At 42.6% G+C, this 20,912-nt stretch overlaps 2 protein-coding genes across 5 annotated transcripts in view; one reads left to right on the plus strand and one right to left on the minus strand.

The window, feature by feature from the left end:
* The first annotated feature begins 2,486 nt into the window (after positions 1–2,486).
* On the plus strand, positions 2,487–8,580 carry flot1b (flotillin 1b). Its single transcript, XM_068735736.1, has 13 exons — positions 2,487–2,622; positions 3,369–3,419; positions 3,909–3,984; positions 4,226–4,316; positions 4,855–4,998; positions 5,108–5,227; positions 5,574–5,669; positions 5,770–5,922; positions 6,163–6,344; positions 6,483–6,528; positions 6,660–6,797; positions 6,911–7,075; positions 7,172–8,580. Exons 2-13 carry the CDS (start codon positions 3,377–3,379, stop codon positions 7,199–7,201), a joined length of 1,284 nt encoding a protein of 427 aa, XP_068591837.1. The 5' UTR covers positions 2,487–2,622; positions 3,369–3,376; the 3' UTR covers positions 7,202–8,580.
* Positions 8,581–8,899: 319 nt separating this feature from the next.
* Positions 8,900–20,912, minus strand: part of ddr1 (discoidin domain receptor tyrosine kinase 1) — a 36,627-nt gene continuing 24,614 nt past the window's right edge. The window contains exons 10-20 of one of the 4 annotated variants that reach the window (XM_068736499.1): positions 20,263–20,415; positions 19,556–19,612; positions 17,980–18,146; positions 17,042–17,249; positions 15,972–16,049; positions 14,029–14,330; positions 13,799–13,926; positions 12,676–12,873; positions 12,291–12,558; positions 11,504–11,653; positions 8,900–11,081 (exon numbers count right to left, since the gene is read on the minus strand). In XM_068736499.1, coding sequence (XP_068592600.1) covers positions 10,941–11,081; positions 11,504–11,653; positions 12,291–12,558; positions 12,676–12,873; positions 13,799–13,926; positions 14,029–14,330; positions 15,972–16,049; positions 17,042–17,249; positions 17,980–18,146; positions 19,556–19,612; positions 20,263–20,415 — 1,850 coding nt within the window. In that variant the 3' untranslated portion in view covers positions 8,900–10,940. Of the gene's footprint in view, positions 11,082–11,503; positions 11,654–12,290; positions 12,559–12,675; positions 12,874–13,798; positions 13,927–14,028; positions 14,331–15,971; positions 16,092–17,041; positions 17,250–17,979; positions 18,147–19,555; positions 19,613–20,262; positions 20,416–20,912 lie in introns of all 4 variants that reach the window. The other 3 variants (XM_068736497.1, XM_068736500.1, XM_068736501.1) reach the window with 3 other exon arrangements.

Genomic DNA, 20,912 nt, shown 5'->3' on the forward strand with positions numbered 1-20,912 from the left:
AGCCAGCTCAAGCCCCTCTCCTCAGGGTCCTTTGTCTCACCAGAAGGCCCATTTAGTAGCTGTTCTGTAGTTGATGTTGTTGTTGTTGTTGTTGTTGTTTATTATCATATTACATATCTGGTTAATTAAGTTAAGAACGCTTTTGTCTGTCAAACTGTCAAATCAGTTTAAGGTCTCAGTCGGCCTGGAGTCATGTTACACTTCTTTTAAGATCTGGGTTTAGGCTAAGCACTGACTGTGAAAGCAAACCATGAAACTTTGCGTTGCAGCAATCGTCATGTCTGATGTGTATGTTTGTATAAATGTTGTGTTTTGTTATGTGAAAGAGAGTAGGCTACATCTTGTGACGCAGGACCCATTTCAGAAAGCAACGAAGTGAAATCAAATTAAATCTTCATCTGCCAGTTGTCATGGAAATGAGATTTTCTTCTTTTTTTGGGGGCACTTCAAAGATTGCTCATCCATTACAGCCTAAAAGCTCAAGGTCATTTTTAGCTTTGGAAAGAACAATTGAAAAAAACAATTTAACGTCAAGGTCCAAGCTGTTCTGTATCCATTTTGGGGTTTTATGATTTTGTGAGCTGACACAGTCTTATAATAAAGTTTGTTGGACATACATGGATGTCCGTGTATATTTATCAAGCAGCATAAAAGCTGCCCTTTACTCTTCCAGACCTCCCAGAGACAGCGGCATACTGTAAGAGTTAGATTATTACTGGTACCAAAAAGCTATAATTCTGGATATGAGAGAATTGTCATTACACTGTTGCACAAGACAACAATACAACTTAATTACGATGGCTGTCCCTGATATTAAAAATAATATAGACAAAAATAATAAAAATACTTTCAAAATAAGAACAGTATTCAAAGTGCTGTCCAGTGTACAAATACACAATAGCAGCATAAAATCTAGCAAATGCACAAGGTGTAAACAAGTAGCAGTAGCAGTGTAAGAATAGAGTAATATATACAGTATATACTGTATACATATGAGTGTGAGTGTGTGTGTGTGTGTGTGTGTGTGTGAGAGAGAGAGAGAGAGAGAGAGAGAGAGAGAGAGAGAGAGAGAGAGAAGAAGTACCTTCACTCCTCCTCGACTCAACAACCTGGACAAAAAGGAGGAGGAAAAACATTTGCTCTATGTAACCTCACACCAGTGGCAAAGAGTCTGGGCTCAAAAGGTTGAGGTCTGGTCAGAGTGGGCCGGGTGGGTGAGCCAGGTCTCTGTTCTCAGCTCACATCAGACAGGAACAAATCCAGAATCCTCCATGTCTATGGATTCAGATTAGAGTTAGTGGACTACAGAGTTAGGAACTAATCTCTGCTGCAGGATGATTTTTATTCATATGAAATAGTCTAGTTCTGAATTTATTTTACTAATAGAAGTGGTCATAGTCCTACCACTGAGTCTAATTGTAATGCAAGACTCCATTGCAAGTGTGCACACTATCATATCTAAATACATGAAACATCAAGCACATTGGTGTGCACCTGCTTCAGACATTATTCCAGTTGAGATACGTTGGTGATGGGCTGACTATTAATAACATGTTTTATGTTTTTCTAGGTGAACATTGGTGGTGATTGTTTAAAATGTCATCTCAGACAGTTGATGTATGGGCAATTACTTTTAATATCACAACCTAAACCTAATAATTGTTTATACGGTAATAGTGTTTCGGACTTGTAATCCTGTGTTCTGTTTGGTGTATTCTCTGTCTGCTAAATCTTCCGTTTAAATCGGACCTTCAATGCACAAATAAGCAGTCGAATTTATTAGGATGTAGATTCATCAACGTCTCAAACCTTACTGTGATAGCTGGCAACTGAAGGTCCACGAAAATCAACATGTTTAAACCATCTCAAAATTAAATTATATGTTTATCCCTGAGGTCCAAGTTTAAGGTGACTACTACTAAGGTAACTACAATATATTGATAAGTGTTTATGATTGTTCACCCTTTTCATTTACATACAGTGGGGGCAGATTATTATAACACTTTTGGATTTTATGTAGATCAGTGCAAAACCATCCCCAACCAGGACCTCAATGCAAAAATATATAATTGAATTTAACACCTCATGAAAGTGTAGAAAAAACTGAACAAGTTAGGCATCATAAAAGTAGACTTTATGGCAGAGCAGTTGCATTACAGACAGACAGACCGAGATGGATGGATGGATGGATAGATAGACATACAGACAGACAGACACAGTAGATATATAGACATACAGACATACAGACATACAGACAGACAGACAGACAGACAGACACAGTAGATAGATAGACATACAGACATACAGACATACAGACATACAGACAGACAGACAGACATACAGACAGACAGACAGACAAACAGACAGACACAGTAGATCGATAGATAGACAGACAGACAGATAGAGTGCAGTTATCATGATCAACCACTAGATGGCGACTGACGTAGGACGCTAGTGTCGTGAGGATGGGCGTGGTCACTGCACACTTCCCCCTCTTCTCACAGACATTTTTGCCATTCCATTTGACGGGAAAACGGCTTAGTGGCTGACCGTTGCAACACTAAACTGACCTCAAGTTAGTCTTTTAAAAAAAGGATTTACTTCAGTATTGACCGGATATCGGTAAGTTACACGGAGCGATCAGTTCGATGTGCTACATCATGTAGTTGTCGTGAATAGATGTGTGGGATAGCTAAACGCTGGTCTGTTTTCCACAGGCGTACGTTAGTGACGTTATCGACCCAGACCCTATTCCGCTGTCTTTTTTTATCAGCTAGCTAACGTTAGCATGCGAACTAGTCGTTTTTGCAAACCGTTATTCGGTCCTACATTCGTTGTACTATATGTCTGACATTTTTTTTACGAGCAGCGATGCGTTTTTATTCTAATATTCGACAACACGTCGTTCGTTAAAGGGACCAGGCAACAGTCAGACCGTCTGCGCTGTATGGGAGTTGTTTATAGGGGGCGGGGCTTGTTCTCTGTGAAAAATAACGTTCGAATCGAACGATCGAAGCTTCATTGACATAAACGTGTCAGTTGTGTTACTACCAAACTCCTCACTGTTTTTACACCTAAATAATCCATCGATCAAAAAAACCCTCTTGAGATTACGATATTAGGAATCAGTCTATTGTATAGTGGTGCCATCAATTTAAATTGCATTTAAGGTTCAACACAGTAAATAGTGTTTGATACTGTCATAAAACCATAATATTGTTTATGACCAATGAGCAGTAGTGCATGTTCTCTACAATACATGAATAAAAATGCACCCCAGTGATATCCAAGAAAACATGGCGCTGTGTTTTAAGCTAACCACATGTCCATACTTTGACATGGTCTTTTTGGTCTTTGCTTCAAATCAGAAATCAAGATGTTTTACACGTGTGGACCCAATGAAGCCATGGTGGTGTCTGGTGAGATACTTTCTTTCATATCTTTTGCCTACATCTCATGATTATTTCTCTCATAATAAATAATAATAATAAACCCCTGGATGGTAAGAAAAGTTGAGTAATGAAATATTGAATGCTTATGTAATATTGTTACAAACCTTTCAGAAGGCAACTGTACTACGTGATGTGTCATAACAATCCTGTGATAATATGAGTTTTGTTTACAGTGGAATGGAAAACTTATGTCATGTGATTTAATCACCACATGTCTTGTGATGAGATGTTATTGAGCAACACTTAAAGTGGAGTAAACTAAGAATTCTCCAGCTTGCTGTAAAGTGTACTCAAGCTGTCGTGAATGAATAGCATTATATTTATATTGTCGTACTACTGGGTTGCACATTAAACCATGTCCTAGATCCAGTTACTCTGTGAATAACCAGCTGTATGTTAATAAATGGTAGCATATTGTTTATGTTATGGGTTCTCTCCTCCCTTCTTTCTCTGCAGGCTTTGGCCGGTCTCCTCCTCTAATGATTGCTGGAGGAAGAGTGTTTGTCCTCCCTTGTATTCAGAAGATCCAGAGGTGATCCTTTTATTCAGTCTCTATTCCTCATAGCAGTACTGGTCAGCTTACAATGGAAATGAATGTTGGTCGGAGAGATGTGCTGACATCTTGTCTGACTGCTGTATCCATTACCGGGCTGCTGTTTTGTGGCTGATAATTGACTTAATTCCCTCCGTCTCTCTCATGCTGTGCCTTTTCATTCTTGCTCTTTGTTATTATAGCTCACCCTTTCCTTTTATTTTATGCCTTTTCTTCTCAGAATTGCTCTCAACACTCTGACTCTAAATGTGAAGAGTGACAAGGTCTACACCCGTCATGGGGTCCCTATCTCTGTCACCGGCATTGCACAGGTATGCTTTGGAAATGAAAATACCGCACAGCTTTTATGGAATTGAGTCAAAAATTATATTTAGATATATATTATAAAAGTTATTATAATAGATTTAATTTTTTTTTGCATATACACCAAAAGGCAGGGAAGACGTTCAGCTGCTATTTAAAACATCTGTCTACAGATACAGGTCTCATGCTCTCTGTATAACGGATTCATTTACAGTATGAGTGGACAGGAACAAGAAACTGTGGATGACTCATCAGTACCGTATATAAACACACAGCATGCAGATTCAGTGCAGTTTAAAGGTTATTTACTGTTAGTAAACAAGGGAAAGGAAGATGACACTGTGATGGATGGAAAGGGCCAATGGGACGTCCCCTTAGCGAAAGAATGTAGTGAGTCCTTGGCTATTTTTATAGGAAGTTGATTGTTTTGAAAAGTGCAAAATAGAAAGAAAAAACATCTGACTGTGGCATCTATAATGCCAGATTTTTATTTCATGTCTGACCTGCTTCATGCTTTTTCCCATTCTCTTTCCTGTCTTTATCCAGGTGAAGATCCAGGGCCAGAACAAGGAGATGTTGGCCACTGCCTGCCAAATGTTTATGGGCAAGTCTGAGGCCGAGATTTCCACGATTGCTCTAGAAACACTGGAGGGTCACCAGAGAGCCATCATTGCCCATTTAACTGTGGAGGTTGGTGTTCTGACTGTGTCAAATGGATTCGCTTGATATTTTCCATCTATAAAAGATTATGTTTATGACTCATCACTTACTTCTACAATGTATCTCTCCCTGTGTACAGGAGATCTATCAGGACCGTAAGAAGTTCTCTGAGCAGGTCTTTAAAGTGGCCTCCTCTGACCTGGTCAACATGGGGATCGGTGTCGTCAGCTATACACTGAAAGATGTTCATGATGATCAGGTACTTCCTGTCTGTTTGGGTTAATTTTCTGCCAGGGCTAATGGCAAACATGTAAAACACCACACACTGATTACTGGAGCAGCAGGAATCCTAAGTGTCGCTGTGAGCCTGAACGTTTTTTATATGAAAGCTTTTAGCGTCACATGATTTCCTCTGTTGCAGTAATGGACTTAAGTAATGATATTGACTCACTGTCTCTGAGACCTCCAACTGCTCTTTACATTGGTGACTTAGTGAATTAGGTCTTCAGTGGTAACCACACCGTCTCTGGTTTTTGTTTGCTGAATGCACTACCATCCTTTGTACTGCTTGTCTCACAGCTGACCGTCCCTGTTTCCCCTCACAGGACTACCTTCACTCTCTGGGTAAAGCCAGAACAGCCCAGGTGCAGAAGGATGCCAGGATTGGAGAGGCTCAGTACAAACGGGATTCTGTCATGAGGGTAAAATTCTATGGACAATCCGAAAATGAGAATAATCGTTAAGTTTGAAAAGAATCCCAAAATTCATCGGTATTCTGTCCTGCTTACGTGCTCTACACAGGAGGCCCACGCAATGCAGGAGAAGGTTTCAGCTCAGTACAAGAACGAGATTGAGATGGCAAAAGCCCAGAGAGACTACGAGCTGAAGAAGGCCGCCTATGATGTTGAGGTCAACACGAAGAAGGCGGAGTCAGAAATGGCCTATCAGCTCCAGGTACAGTTCATGATCTGATCTTCTAGGGCCAATTGCTTTACGTTTGATATGCTTTTGTTGTGCAGGTGAAATGTTGTCTGTTTACCCTGTGCACACCACGGCCACACATTTTATTGGGCTGGCTGGTTGAGTTTGTAATAACAGGACCAATCCAGATTGTACATGATGCTTGATTACTTTTCTGTGATTGAAGGCTCAGTAGTGTTGTCATTTTCTTTTTCCTCTTTCTTCCTTCGCCAGGTGGCCAAGACTAAGCAGCGCATTGAGGAGGAGAAAATGCAGATTCAGGTGGTGGAGCGCACCCAGCAGATTACACTGCAGGAGCAGGAGATCACCCGCAAGGAGAAGGAGCTGGAGGCCAAAGTGAAGAAGCCGGCAGAAGCAGAGAAGTACCGACTGGAGAGACTGGCTGAGGCGCAGCGGTGAGTGACTCTTGTATCATGGCTCTAAGTGGCATCAAGTGATGTTCATCCAACATCTGAACAGCACCGAGAAGGACAAAATTCAATATGGAATCACTTAAGGTAATTAAACAATTCTCCTCTCCTCCCTCCTGGCAGCCTGCAGCTCATCATGGAGGCCGAGGCAGAGGCCGAGAGCATCAAAGTGAGTCCTGGCGCATCTTTCCTATTTTTCTGAAAATACTCCATGCCATTTCCACTTCACCCCCCTGACTGTAGCCCTGTACATTTCTATTGTAATATTAACTCTGTACATTTGTGTGTGTGTCTGTATAGATGAAGGGTGACGCTGAGGCTTTTGCCGTGGAGGCTAAGGGCCGCGCTGAGGCGGAGCAGATGTCCAAGAAAGCAGAAGCCTTCCAGCAGTACAAAGACGGAGCCATGGTGGACATGCTGCTGGAGAAACTGCCACTGGTCAGTCTGACCGTCACGGATGAATGAATAGATGATGATAATGATCTCTATCCTGGCCTTTTCAAATTCCCCTCTTCTCTGCATTCATTCCTCTGTTGTTTCTCGTCCTGCAGATGGCAGAGGAGATCAGCAGGCCACTGTTGGCGGCTAAAAAGATCACGATGGTGTCCAGTGGTGGCTCAGAGGTGGGAGCGGCCAAACTCACTGGGGAGGTGCTAGATATCATGACCAGGCTGCCTGCCGCTGTAGAGAAACTCACCGGAGTCCACATCTCCCAGGTAAGCTGGAGCACATGTGTGTGTGAAAGTCCAATGTGAGACTGAATGACTGCTGCACCCGGTAATCCTCTCACGTTTCTCTCGTCGACTCTGCAGGTTGTAGGAGCGCCCGGCCTCGTGCATTAAGAAGAGCAGAAGTAATCAGAAGAGGTGTCCCCAATATTCAGACTAGGAGCTTCACGTCTCCTCCTTGTGCCTATAACCACTGCAGCGTCGTAGTCTTGTCCAATCGTCTCTGTGCATGCGTGTTTCACTTGTGTGTCTCTTTTTCCTCGTTCCTCCTCCGTCTAAACGTTCTCCGTCATGTTCCTGCTCTGAGCTGTTGTGCTTTCTGCTGTAGATGACAGCAAAAGTAGCTGCAAGGGATAGGATTATTAATGAAGCAGTTATTACCAGGAGACAGAAACCCAAAATAGGACTTCCTCTCATTGCTGTTTTATACTTGACCTTAAGTATGCAATCCTTTTTTACTAAATCAACCAGCCTCATTTTTTTTTCTGTATATGGACTTAATTAACCAACTGTCACTTTTTTTCTTTTTTACTTTTAATGTAGTAAATGTTGGCTGTAGTTTTTTGTTGTGCCTTTCAGTCAAACGGTGCTGAGCTCTGTATCACAGCATGACCTCGTAGTTTTGTGTGTGTGGGCGAATTGTTGCCGGACCGAGCTTCACGGTCATTTGCTTCATCCACTCGTTCATTTTAAAAAGAGACAAAGTTGATAGTTAACTCCACTACTCTTTTGTAGAAACTGACTTAAGTTACTGGGCCCAAAATCATATCAGTTTGAAGGATTTTCTTTTATGTTTCAGAATGAAGGGGAAGGAAGTGGTTGGTGGGAACGAGCTACAGGGGTTTCCCGTTGAATGAAATGAAAGTGTTGTGGTGGAAAACAAACGATGTCTGTAGACTTTGCTGCAGCGTCTTCAGGACGCGAGTCAAGGAGAGCCATGCATGCATGCTGCCTGCTGCTTTGCTTGCTGTCTGGAGTTTAAACTGACATAGAGGAGATGGTGTGTTTTTTGTTCTTTTATATAGTGTTTTCTATGATGTGACTATTATAGATTTTAACAGATTTGTAGCTCTTGCCTATTGGAAGGTGTTGAGTAACAGTTCAGGAGCTCTTGTTTTCAGACTCTTAACAGAAAAGCTTTGCAGCTGCCAAGCCGTATGCATTTTGTTATCGCCAAGTGCCTGGTCAATCCACAACCGTCAAGTCAAGTTTACTTCCTTACTTAAACCCGTTACACTTTTTCTGTCAGGGAACTCTTCCTCATATCCAACTGATCCTAAGCCATGGGCCGTCACTAGTGACGGCCGTAGATGAAAGCCAAATCAGTCTCCACTTGTTTCTTTTTGTGACTAATCTTTTACTATTCATTAAATGTGTTGTTGCATGTGTGTACTTTAAGTTGACAAAATGACATAGCTTTAAAGTAGTGTAGTGTACAAGATGTATCTGTAGTGAAATGTTCCAACAATAAAGTCATGGTTTAATCACTGTAACCTGTTGTCTTGTTTATTTTTTTAATTACTGAAGTTTCATGTAAGACCACATGGAGCAGACTAGAGATTAAGAAACAGAATATGAATAAACTATTAATACCCTAATAATCTGTCAAGTAAAATTAAGTTCATCAAATGTGAAGATTTGCTGCTTTTGTTTTATATAATTGTGAATTGAATATATTTGTGTAAAGCAATTTTAAGACATTACCTTTGGGCTCTCCGAAAATATGAATGGTAATTTTCTACTTTCTCATGTTTTATTGACCAAACAATTAATCAATAATGACAATAATCAATGGTCACAGACCTAGAGCAATTCTTGAAAAGATTAACTTTATTAAAACATCTACAAAAATAGACAACGATGAATTACCATGGCATCAAGGTAGCAAGCGTTCTACAGAGATACAGAAGACCCCAAATGTTACAAAGAGTTTTCCATATATTAGTAAAGGAAATTACAATTCTGTCCTTAAAATATGTACATACTATTATGCTCAACCTCAAAAGACACAGAGGACGAAATCAGACATCAAGGAGTGTCTAAGTACATAAAGTGTATATATATAAAAATATGGGTTTAGTTGAACTACAGTGTATCAAAAATGACTCAAATGGCACAACCATTGACAATCAGTAAACATGTATTACTTGATAATCTCGATCACCTCAGGACTGATTTACAGTGCTATACAGTCAGTAAGGTAGATAGCATTGATTCTATCGCAGTCAGCTTAATGTATTAACGTGGGAAAATGTAGAGGTTGATGTTGACATTCACACTAAAGTCAAAACTCCCAGAATTCTGTGTGAGTAACACCGTGACAGTGTTTGTAGAGCACGGTAATGCATTTGGACGAGCGAAGATTGAATATTCGATGAGTAGACGCGTCTCAACACAGCGAACATAAAATGAGATGAATTGATGGTGCCATTCCATTTTGTTTTTTTAAATAATATTTTACATCTCATGGTTTGGCAATGCCTTGTACGGAGAGGATTTAACAAGGAAGACAAGACCGTCCTGAATTTTGATCTCCATTGGTAAAAAAACTGAAATCACTGCAGGTGAGATGCATTAGAATCCACATCGACAGGAATCATATCAGGCCCTTCGCAGAGAGGAGTTCCATCATGGCCAGGGATATGCATGTAGGATTTAAAGTGCAGCTGGTTGTGGAATTTTTCATTCTATCCTTTGTGTCTGGGTCGCAGTCAGATACAAAAGAAATGCCAAAAACACCTGAGCAGATGTCCCGGCCTCTGCCCCAGATGGCAGCATTGTCTCTCTGCTTGGAAAAGCCGTTCCAGTTTGTGGGTCACGTCTCATCGGCAGCAGCAGACTCTGTGCCCGTTTCCTTAGGTTTTAGAAGTCCATTTGGCACAGTTCTTCTCTCTGTGGCTCAAAAATGGGGTTCAAAAATGGCTTGGACTTTTGGGGGGGGGGGGGAGAGTTGATACCTGATGTAATTGCATTGCAGAAATGCTGCTGTTGTCTGGTCCACATCATTTCACATTAGTCCACAATAACTTGGAAGTTACAGCTGTGGATGAGGGTCACTGTGTACGTTTTTGGGGTTAAGTTAGAGGACTGTCGAAGGGTCAACAAACATGGTGAGATCTGAAGTTAACAGTCAGCCATGTATGAAAATCTTTTCATAGACTTTTGGTCAAATTATCATTTGTTGTGCCTCAGATGGGCAAAAAGGGGCTGAAGCCGATTTTGACGAAAATGTGTGCATAAGGCTATACATACGATAAATACTAAGACAATCCCTGCATGTGCACTTTCATGTCTGAACGATAGGTGTGCTGTTCAGACAAGTTTATGTGTCATGTGCACCGTCACCCATTACCCTGCATGTAGCATTTGTGATGGATACGCAAAAGTCATGAAACTTAACAAGTGTTCATGTCCTAGCTTGCTATGGTCGTGATCGGAGCATTTTCTGTCACTTAGGCTCAGCAGCTTCCTGTGTCATTAACTCTACAGCACTTAGTCACCAGTAACACAAAGCCCCCTTGTAATAAAGTATCTGAGAGGAGAGAAAGTTCCTATGCAGACTGCACCCATCACCCGTGAAATGTAGCTCGGACGCTCACCCGTCTAAAGCTGGGGTTAGTTTTGCCTTTGGGGTTGGGGGTCTGATGTGGAAATAAACCGAACCAGCGGCGTCTCAGCCCCATCCACCCAAAAAAGTACAAATATAAAAGCGAGCAACCCACTCTCCCCTCTCATTCTGCCTCTGCTGTGCAGCACCTCCACCACACCTTCCCCACTGTAGCAAGGACGCAGAAACAAACGAGGCGTTTCCCCTCTTCAGCGTTGCCTTTCTCTTCCTTCTGTTGTTCTCTCTCTACACCATGTTCATGGCGTCCTCCGTAAGAAAGGAGTGGATGTCGGCGAAGGACGGGCGGAGCTTGCAGTCTCTGTTCCAGCAGCTCAACATGAGCTCGAAGAGACCCTGAGGACACACAGCTGGCCTGCTCAGATACACCTGCAAGAGAGAAAGGGAGGAAGGTGTTAGGAAGCAGGGACCATTTCATTAAAGAGACTTCTTTTTTTAGATTTAGATAGATTCATTTTAAACATGTTACAAATAATAAGAAAACACCAGTTTTCAACTCTGACAAATGCCTAAATTAATCTTTATTTGATAATATTAATTATCACTAATTCCACTTGTTGTTGGTCCAACACAGTTTGTCTCCTGCAGAAAAACATCTTTAATTGTTCTTACGAATAAGAGACGTGGCCCACAGCCCGGCCACTAGAGGGCCACGGATATCATCAGTTTGAAGTCAGTAACATGTACTACAATCTGAACACAATGTGAAAACATATCAGGAAATGAAGAACAGCTCTGTTACTATCTGAATAAAACATCCGAGCACTCATACTCCAGACTCTGTGTTGTACCTGTCTGCCCTGGTCTCTGAAGAACTCCCCGGCGTTGTCAATGACTTGCTCGTCTGTGAGGTTGGAGTACGGCTGCTCCTGACAAACGCTCAGCATCTCCCACAGAGTGACCCCGAACGCCCACACATCGCTGGCCGTGGTGAACTTACCCTGTGAACACACAACCACACAGACAGACATGTTCATCTTCAACATCATAATCTCCATCAGTATCTGCATCATTATCATAGGATGCCAAATTGTTGGTATGGGATGACACATTCACTAGATTTCTTTTACATACGAGTTCATCATTATTGAACTTTACATTTTTTTTGGCACTAATTTTTAAACAAAGCATAAGAGCTTTAACAAGTTCCCCCTGGATTCATGTGTCTGTGGATACAAAGGTTGTATTTCCTGCTAAACAAAGACACCGAATACCAAAGTTTACAGTAAACAAGATCCTGTTTGTTGCACATACAATCCAGAAAATCTTTCCGTAAAACAAACTGAAGATGAAAAAAAAGGCGAGAAAATAAATTTTAGCTGTTGATTTGTTGAACAGATTCCATTTAAAGTAGTATTTTACATAATGGAAATTATATTTAAAAAATGCTCACATGGATTTTGGTATAATTTATTTTTCTTATTCAAATTTGACCAGTTTCTTACTCAAACTTAAACAAACTCCTAGATTTAAAAAACAAATATATTGTTGTAATACGTTATTATAATTGATCCTGGTCAACAATGTGACATACAGTATTACCATCACGCACACACACACACACACGCGCCCTCTCACCATGAGTATACACTCCCAGGCCATCCAGCGTATTGGCAGCACAGCTCTGCCCTGGATCCTGTAGTAGTCTCCTGAATACAAGTTCCTACTCATGCCAAAGTCAGCTATCTTGATGTGACGCTCACCGCCCTGATCCTCTCCGCTCTCACCCTTCTCCCCCCCGACCAGACAGTTGCGCGTGGCCAGATCCCGGTGCACAAAGTTGAGGGAGGAAAGGAACTTCATTCCTGACGCAATCTGGCTGGCCATGGCGATGAGGGCCGGGTAACTGGGGGGAAAAATTGACAGAGGGAATAACGAATATATCAAAACTTTGACTGTGTGTTCATCTAAATCTGAGTGGATGTGTGATGTGTGTGTGTGTGTGTGCACATTGCTGGCTTACCTGATGGTCGGGGTGTTATGTGTAGGTCCCGTCTTGTCCAGAAGCACTCGATGGGACAGATACTGGTTCAAGTCTCCACATTCCATGTACTCAGTAACCATACAGAGGGGATCACTGCTCACACACACTCCCAGCAGACGGATGATGTTCGGGTCCTTCAGGCGAGACAGGATCTTCACCTCTTTCAGGAAGTCATTCCTACCAGGACAAGGAGGAACCAAGATGAAGGGATATCGCACAGGAAAGATAAAGAGTGAAACATGTTGATTTTAGGCCTCATGTAAAAAAAAGAAATCGCTTGAATCAACACCACCGCCTGGAGCTCTGGCCGGCTGTTCACCTCATCGATTTGTTTTGCGGGTCAATATGTTTGTGTTGCTCTGACTCTCACTAACCACATAAGCTCACATGAGATAGGAGCTTTATCTGCCCAGTGCAAAAACAGCAGGGAGCCAAAGTAAGCACGCAGCTGGTGATGAGTCAGACATCTAGAAAACCACAGAGGCCCAGGTATGTTTTTCTCAAGAGCTGGAGGACCAAATCAGGGCTAAAATGTGAGAAAATATTGGAATCGTAGTTGACGGATGAAAGGAATCTCAGCCATATTTCTGCTGAACATCTAAGTAATGTCATGCAGTTGATAATGAGGAATTTGATAAGATGATGTGGTATGTGAAGGCTGGGTTCTCAGAAAGTTTTGAAGTCCACATTCTTCTCTCCATCACCTGGAAAGCAATATTTCAGCAGAAACATTTTAAAGCTATAACTAAAACAAAAATTGTATTGAATGGTACATTCCTAAAAAATATATTTCTACCTGAGTTCTCAAGAAAGTCAATACATTTTCCTGGCATCGGCTACACATCTCTAAATATACCCTGATATTCCAGAACATCCGAGGCACTCTGATTGTAAGTTAAAAATGCTTTATTAAATTATGGATGTTGATGCGTTTCAACCCAACAAGTCTTCATCGGGGTATGAAGCGTGACATGGAAATTTAAAATATCAATGGGTCATGTGACACTGCAGGTCAGTTCTTTTCAAGATAAGCCTTAGAAGGTGGAAAGAAGAAGTGTGAACCACAATGACGGCAGGCTCGGCTGTGTGTAATGTTACACACCTGGCGTTCTTGGAGGCGTCTGGGCGCAGGATCTTCACTGCTACCAGAAGAGGGCGACCTTTTCTCACATTGAAGGGAAACTCCAAGTTGGGAAGGTCCTGAGGATTCTCGATTTCACACAGGTGAACCTTTGACCAAATAAATACTGACATTGGTAAAAGCACAACCACCCCCTCCCTCCACACACACACACACACACACACACAAAACATTTTCAGGTCATTCCTCACCTCTCCAAACTGTCCCTCTCCCAGTTTCTCCTTGAAGATGAGACATTGGCGCTGCAGCTCTGGCAGCGGGGCGGCGTCGGCCCCGGGGCTCGAGGAGGTCAAGGCGGGCACGGCGTAGGTGTTGTTACCACTGACACCCTGCAGGCTCACAATGTCCGCCTCAGCGTAATGAGGAACGCTAGGAGGCAGTGGGGGAGAAACGGGGGGAGACAGGGAGGGGTACGGAGGAGAGCCAGGGTAGGGAGGAGGCTCCTCCTGAGTTGGGGGGAAACCCTTCTCCATGTCCATGTCCAAACCACAGGCTGAAGGGAGGAGGACGAGACAGACAGGGTGGATTAAATGAAGAGATTTGAAGAGCTGTGTGATTAAAAACAGCTTTGTTTTGATTCAAGATGATTTGTTAGAGAGAGAATCGCATGCTATCACGAACTGGTTATTAAAGGGATAGTTTGGATTTGAGGGAACTTCATGACAAAAATAAAAACAAAAACCCTCTTTGTACAACACTTATCAGAAACATATCTTCACCAGGTTCTGTACAGAAGCTTAAAGCTGAAAAAAACAACCTAAAACAATAAAACACAGGATAATAAAAAGACTTACAGAGATGGATAACACATTTGGTGAATTGCCTATTATTACTATGTTTCCTGCTTAATTCCTGAATGTCTTTTTGATCACATAGCAGGTATTAAAAATTACAAAAAACACATAACTATGATGGAAGAATCTTTCCGTGATATTGTAGTGATCTGTTCTCCTTTCTTTAAACTAAATAAGAATCTACTGCTGTACTTGCACATAAGATTTCAAGTTGTAATTTAACAAAAAGGTGCAACAACCTAACAAAACACGATCAGCTCCAACGAGGCTCTGACAGCGCACATAAGTCAAAGACTTGTGAGGAGTGTGGCTGAATACCAAGTTGTTACAACCTTGTTAAAATGATAATGCAGACAGCCACAAATGGGAATACTGCATCGCAATGTAACAGATAAGATTGATGCTGTACTCATAAAGATATTCAACAAAAATTGTTGACACCAGGCCAACACTAAGTACACAACCCTTAACATGTAATGCCTATCTTTTTTAAGTAGGGCCTTTTGTTATTCCACAGATTCACACAGTGGTGCTCTGAGGTAAATGCTGATGTTGGCATGCTAACATCCTCACATCCCAACAATGTTGGAATGTTTTCCTTAAGCTGGTGTACTGTTTACCATGTTAACCACTTAAGTTTACCATGTAAGCATTTAACATTTTCTGATTAGCACTGAACACAAAATTCAACAAAATAAAACCTGATGGTGGAGCTAGAAGTCGTCAAATTCAGTAGGATTCATTACATTACAGTCATTTAGCAGATGCTTTTATCCAAAGCGACTTACATTTCAGTATCTATCTACACACCGTAGGCACAGCTATGGGAGCTATTTTGGGGTTAAGTGTCTTGTTCGAACCGCCGACCCTCTGATTGAAAGGCGGCCCTGCTCTCCACTTAGCCACGGTCACCCACCATTCATCTACTGGGCACCTGTACAAAATGTCATGTTGACTCATTCAGTCAGTGAAGACCAAACTGATGAACCAACAGCCAGACATCAACAGAGCCACGCCGGCTAAACAAAGGCGTCTGTGAGTTTGTACTTCTCTGGGTAAGTTTGAAAATTAGTATAGTTCCCCAAATATCAAACTATCCCTTCAAACAAAGTTATTTGGAGTGGTGAGTGAATGAGAGTGACTAATTATGTGAGTAAAAGGAAGGAGGATGATGGTCGAGCACATGCTAAATATACGTCATCATCACTATCGTATCCCAGAAGCTTCTCTGTGTGCGGTGACTGTGAGAGTACTTCTAAAGCCCCCGCCCTGAAAGGTAGGTAGGTAGAGAGGAAGGGGGCCCCCTCCTGACTGTGTCGTCCCAGTCTGAGGTCTCTTACCCTGGGGCACATTGAGGCTCTTTTCCTGAGCCTGAGAGGTGCTGGGGACGACTAGGGGTCTGGAGCCTTTTCTGTGATCTGACAGGAGCAGGTGATAGGCTGGGTTGTTTAACAGCAAGGCTGGGAGAGCACACACACATAACCAAAAACACACAAACACGCACGGGACGAGGCACGGTGCACGCAGGAGTCATGATATGGATCGCACAAAGTGGCACAAAACACACACGCACAAAACACACACACACACACACACCGAAACACATTGACAACCATTAGCAAGGCACTTTTAACATGTCCATTATAATACACGGGAAGGAGGAGGGGTTGCTCCGACATGTGGAGCAGATGAGCAAAGCAAGAACAGGCAAAGTTAACACAACTCTAGCAAACATAACAAGAAACAGTGGATGAAATAATGTTTGTTTCTCGTGTTATTTCAAACTCACACAGGCGCCTCGTAAAGACGGCATGCAGACCTCCAGTGGTGCAAAGCAAGCTAAGGAATGCTTTTCTCTCTCTTTACTCCTCTTTTTCTCCTCCCTCTTTTCTTTTTCTTCCCTTTTCCCAGAACAATAGCTCTTTTGTGCTTCCCTCTGCGCCGCGCATCTTTATGGAGGCACTCTTCCTCTCAGGGTGTTTGGTTTGATTTACTTTTGTTTGGTGTGGTGAAACACATTGTAGGACCATTGTTTCTTGATATGCGTGCCACATTTTCTCTCCTGTTGCTTCCCCTTTGCACATGAGTTTGCTCATTGATAGGATCAACAAATGAAAGCACGCAAACGAGGAAGTCTTCACAAGCCACATACATATTTGTGGAAATTTCAATTATGAGTTGCAGTGTTTCACATTTTCCACTGATTCCTTGCTAATTGTGTGTGGGTGACTACAGATCAATCTCTGTCCACATGTATTTAGCATGCAGACTGTTTTACTGCATGGTGGCATGTTCTACTATATGTGATTTCTCTGGACTAAACCACTCAGCTCCAATAGAAACAGCAGACCCTGTCATATCTATCAATGGACTCCACAACTGTGTGCTCACATGTGTGTTTGAAACCAACCTGTGCCGTCTCTGGGATCCCTTGGCCGTAGCAGAGCGCTGGGCTCTTGATACTCTCCTTCTCCCTCTCGGTCATGGTCGCGGTCGTCGGGGAAAGTGTGGATGCGCTGGTAGCGGCTCGAGTAGCTGTGCGTGTTGTTGATGACCACGTTGTCCGAGGGGACTGACAGGTGAACTCGCAGCTCATCACTGGACAGACTACCCTGGGCCTGGGAGGGCAGAGGTTTCACAGGTAATGCAGGAAACACAAGATGCAAGCAATATGGACGTGCCAGTTTATTAAGTTCAGCTTGGTAAAACTACAACAGTCCAGCAATAAAACCTGTTCATGTTCAGAGAGGTGTTGAGTCCACTTCATCTACTATCATGTCCAACCCGTGTATATTTACGAGGGTAGGCTACATATTATCATCTACACCTCCCAGTAAAACACAAAACTACCTCTCAAATTCTTCTTTTTTTCCTGACTAAACATTATAATTGGCTGTTGTTTTGGACTGCATCAGTTTTATCTACCTGTATCTAATAAGAGTGTGAATGTAACATTTGAATTCCTAAAGCAGATGGTGACCAAACTGTGGAAACGGCCTCTAATCTTGAACAATTCACATCCAGATGGAGATCCAGTGGTGCTCTGCCAAAAGACTGGCAGTTGTTATCTTAGCCTGTTATCAATCATTTCTATCTGGTTAAAAGAAACAGTTCAGCCTAATCACACAGGAATACATGTTCTATCTTAGGGTTATTTATTCTGTGGAAAGCAGTTACAATGAAAGCTGTTAACAGAAAGATCTATGGATTATCCAAAATAACCATCACATTTTTTCTGGAGAAGCAATCTGATTTAGATCTTTGAGCACAAACACAAACAACATTTATTTTACCTCTATTGAACTTGGGTGGTAACAGAAAATGATCACTCATTGCATGTTGACTCACCTTGCCCAGTATCTTTTTCCAGTACTGCCTCCACAGAATGACAGCTATCACAGCCAGCAGCAGAAGGATGATGCCCACCAGGCAGCCAATCAGAATAGCTGTATTACTGCTGTCATCCTTGGCCACAGGAAGCCCCGCCCTTGGAGTGTTGGCACCAAATTCTGCATCTTGAGGAGGAAAAAAACACAGTCGGAAATGTTAGGTTTTTGTATGTGTATGAGCTTGATTGACTGTAACCTGGTGTTATTTGTAGGTCTGATGGGAAGTGTATAGATCACTATGCAGCACCGTCTATTTCACTGTGTGCCAACATGCTGGCATGAGTTAATGCACAGCTCAGCCTGTGAGCATTAGCTCTTTCAGTGCAGTCACGCACTCACTTGGGGTCACACACGCACCAACGTGGTTTCATCAGGTTTATGAAACATCTGATGGGGATCGTCTGTGTTTGCATGCATCCAATACGCCTGCAGAGCTTCTCATCGCCCCCTGCTTTGAGAACAGAATGTGAACTCTACTTTGCTTCAGCTTTGTAGTTAAATATTAATCACAATGATCCAGTTATTTTTTTTCCTCCCTTGAAGGTCAAATGTGGCATGCTATTTGAATGAAGGATGGAACTGAACTCTTAAAACAACTTTAACAGAATAAGTGACGGTTTGTAATGGATTGCTCAGCTAAGGCTGAGTGTCCATGTCACGTTTTTTTTCTGGCAGAAAAGTGCTGGCAGAGCGGAGGGCTGGGTGGGGGGGCTTCATCCACCTTGACGTCACCAGTGGCTTTCTGAACAGTTCAGAGATTTTCAACTACAAGTGGAAAAAATTGAGTGCAATTGGGGTGCACTCTGAAAACAGACGCTTGGCGGGGCGTTTTTTTCACTAGGCGGAAATATGTGGGCACATATGCCCTCTGCTCATTGGAGAAATCATTCTAAAAAGACGCTGGCACTCAGAAAAAAACACTACATGGACACTCGGCTTAAAAAGACCAAAAAACTAGCACACAAAACATGATGCTTTCATGTGCATACACAAATATACACCTGCAAGCACACACTCATTTACAAGCCACCGCGTTGTCATAACAGAAAACAACCGCTTTCTCTCTCCCAGTCAGTTTAACACCATGCGGGTAATAAATAAACCCAAACAATGCCATTCAACCACAGCCAGTAACGAGGACAAAGCAGCATACACGCCACAGAAAACCATTTCCAGTTTTTTTAAAAAGCCTGTTATTGTTTAGCTGTGTAGAACAGAGCCAGTTTCCGGAAAAAAATAAAAAAACATGCAGTTTTGCAGAGACCGCAGGAAGCCAAGATGTTATTGTACATAAATATGATGTACTTTAGCTGTGTTAGTGTTTTTCCTACAGCTGTATATCTTCAAACTCAGGGGACAGAGTCCAGTGCCAAAGCCTGCCCCTGCAACTGCAACCCCTCCTCCGTTATACACTCCACCGAGCAGTGGGACAGTTTTAAGATGCTGGAGGAGGGCCAGAGCGGATGGAGTTAGCTCCCGTCCCTCGGCTCATCTGCTCTGTCTATTTCATTGTTGTTGTTTTTTTGCTCTCTCACCTGACAGCGTCCAGTTACCAGTGGTGTCCATCATGAAGGAGGTGTTGGTGGGGGGTTCTGGAGGAGCGAGGGATGGACAAAGGAGGAATGTGTGAGAAGAGAGGTGGTGAAGACTCAGAAGAGGGTGATGAGGAGAGGAAGTCTTTTTTGGCTTTTCATCCATGTAAATCAAAATCACTAAAAGTTCACACCGACTTTTTAAAAGCCAGACTGAGATGATTAAAATCTCAAGAATTTTAAATTGAAACATTTGACCTTTAATATTAAGCCAGATTTCTGCTGCCCTTAAAGTACAATGAAATCCATAAGACAAGCATCCGGCATTATCTCAGATCAGGCAAATGTTTGGCTCAAAGCCAAAGGACTTCAGAGCTTGTGATAAAGAGGGCGGCTCGTCAGACATGGGCCTCCTTTGGCACTGCCCGCCTTTTGGCGCTGCTTTAGACACATGGCTTAGACACACTGCCGACATGCTCACACTCATCACAACTGCAGAGAAAGAGACGGGCACAGAGGCTAGAGGTGAAGAGGGAGAGATCAGGGGAATTAGAGAGGCAGGAGAGAGCTGAAATGTAGACGAAGCAGTGTGGTGGGTGACGAAAGGGGACCACTGATGATTGGTGGAAAGGAAGATAGTAAATACAAGGAGATGTGGAGGTGGAGAGCAGGGGGGATAAAAGACAAAGAGGAGGAACAGCAGGACTCACCAGATGGGCCGGCACTGGTGTTGGAGGAGCTGTGGCTGGACGTGGGAGAGGAGGAAGTGAGGTTGACAGGCGGAGGAGAGGAACTGATGCTAGGAATCTTGGGAAGATTAGTAGGAAATGAATCCTTCTCTGTTGCATCCTCCTCAAATGGCTCTGGGTAAAGAGAAAGAGCGTGGGGAGACAATATAATGAAAATGAATCATGTTTTATATGATGTGACTAATCTGAAGGATTTTGTGTTGACAAACCGTTACCGTGGCGACCCTAAATTTACTGGCCAACCAACCATGGCAATAACAACATCAGCTGTCCCTTATAAGAAGATTAGGCTGCGAGATTTAGTGGCAGTAGCCGACATGCCAGAACACTGCTGGGTCAATTAATTTTAGCTACCTGAGTACGGTGTGATTACGGAGCACTTTGCTGATTCTTATCACGCTAAAACTGACCGATTAGTCACAGCAATCTCAGCTGGAGAGCAGCAGAGGAGTCCACGACTAAATCCTGTCTTTATAGAAGATATCAAAACCCATTTTGCGTTTGCTGCGTGGGTCTGTTCCAGTCCGTAAACAGGACGATAGTGAAGATAACAGACGGAAGGAAAAAAGGTTTTTAAATTCAGGAGGGTATAGAGAATAACGGACAGCCTT

Source organism: Cebidichthys violaceus, unplaced genomic scaffold (assembly GCF_023349555.1).
Source record: "Cebidichthys violaceus isolate CVI_PGR_0920_01 unplaced genomic scaffold, fCebVio1.0.p SCAF_7, whole genome shotgun sequence".
Classification (NCBI taxonomy): Eukaryota; Metazoa; Chordata; class Actinopteri; order Perciformes; family Stichaeidae; genus Cebidichthys; species Cebidichthys violaceus.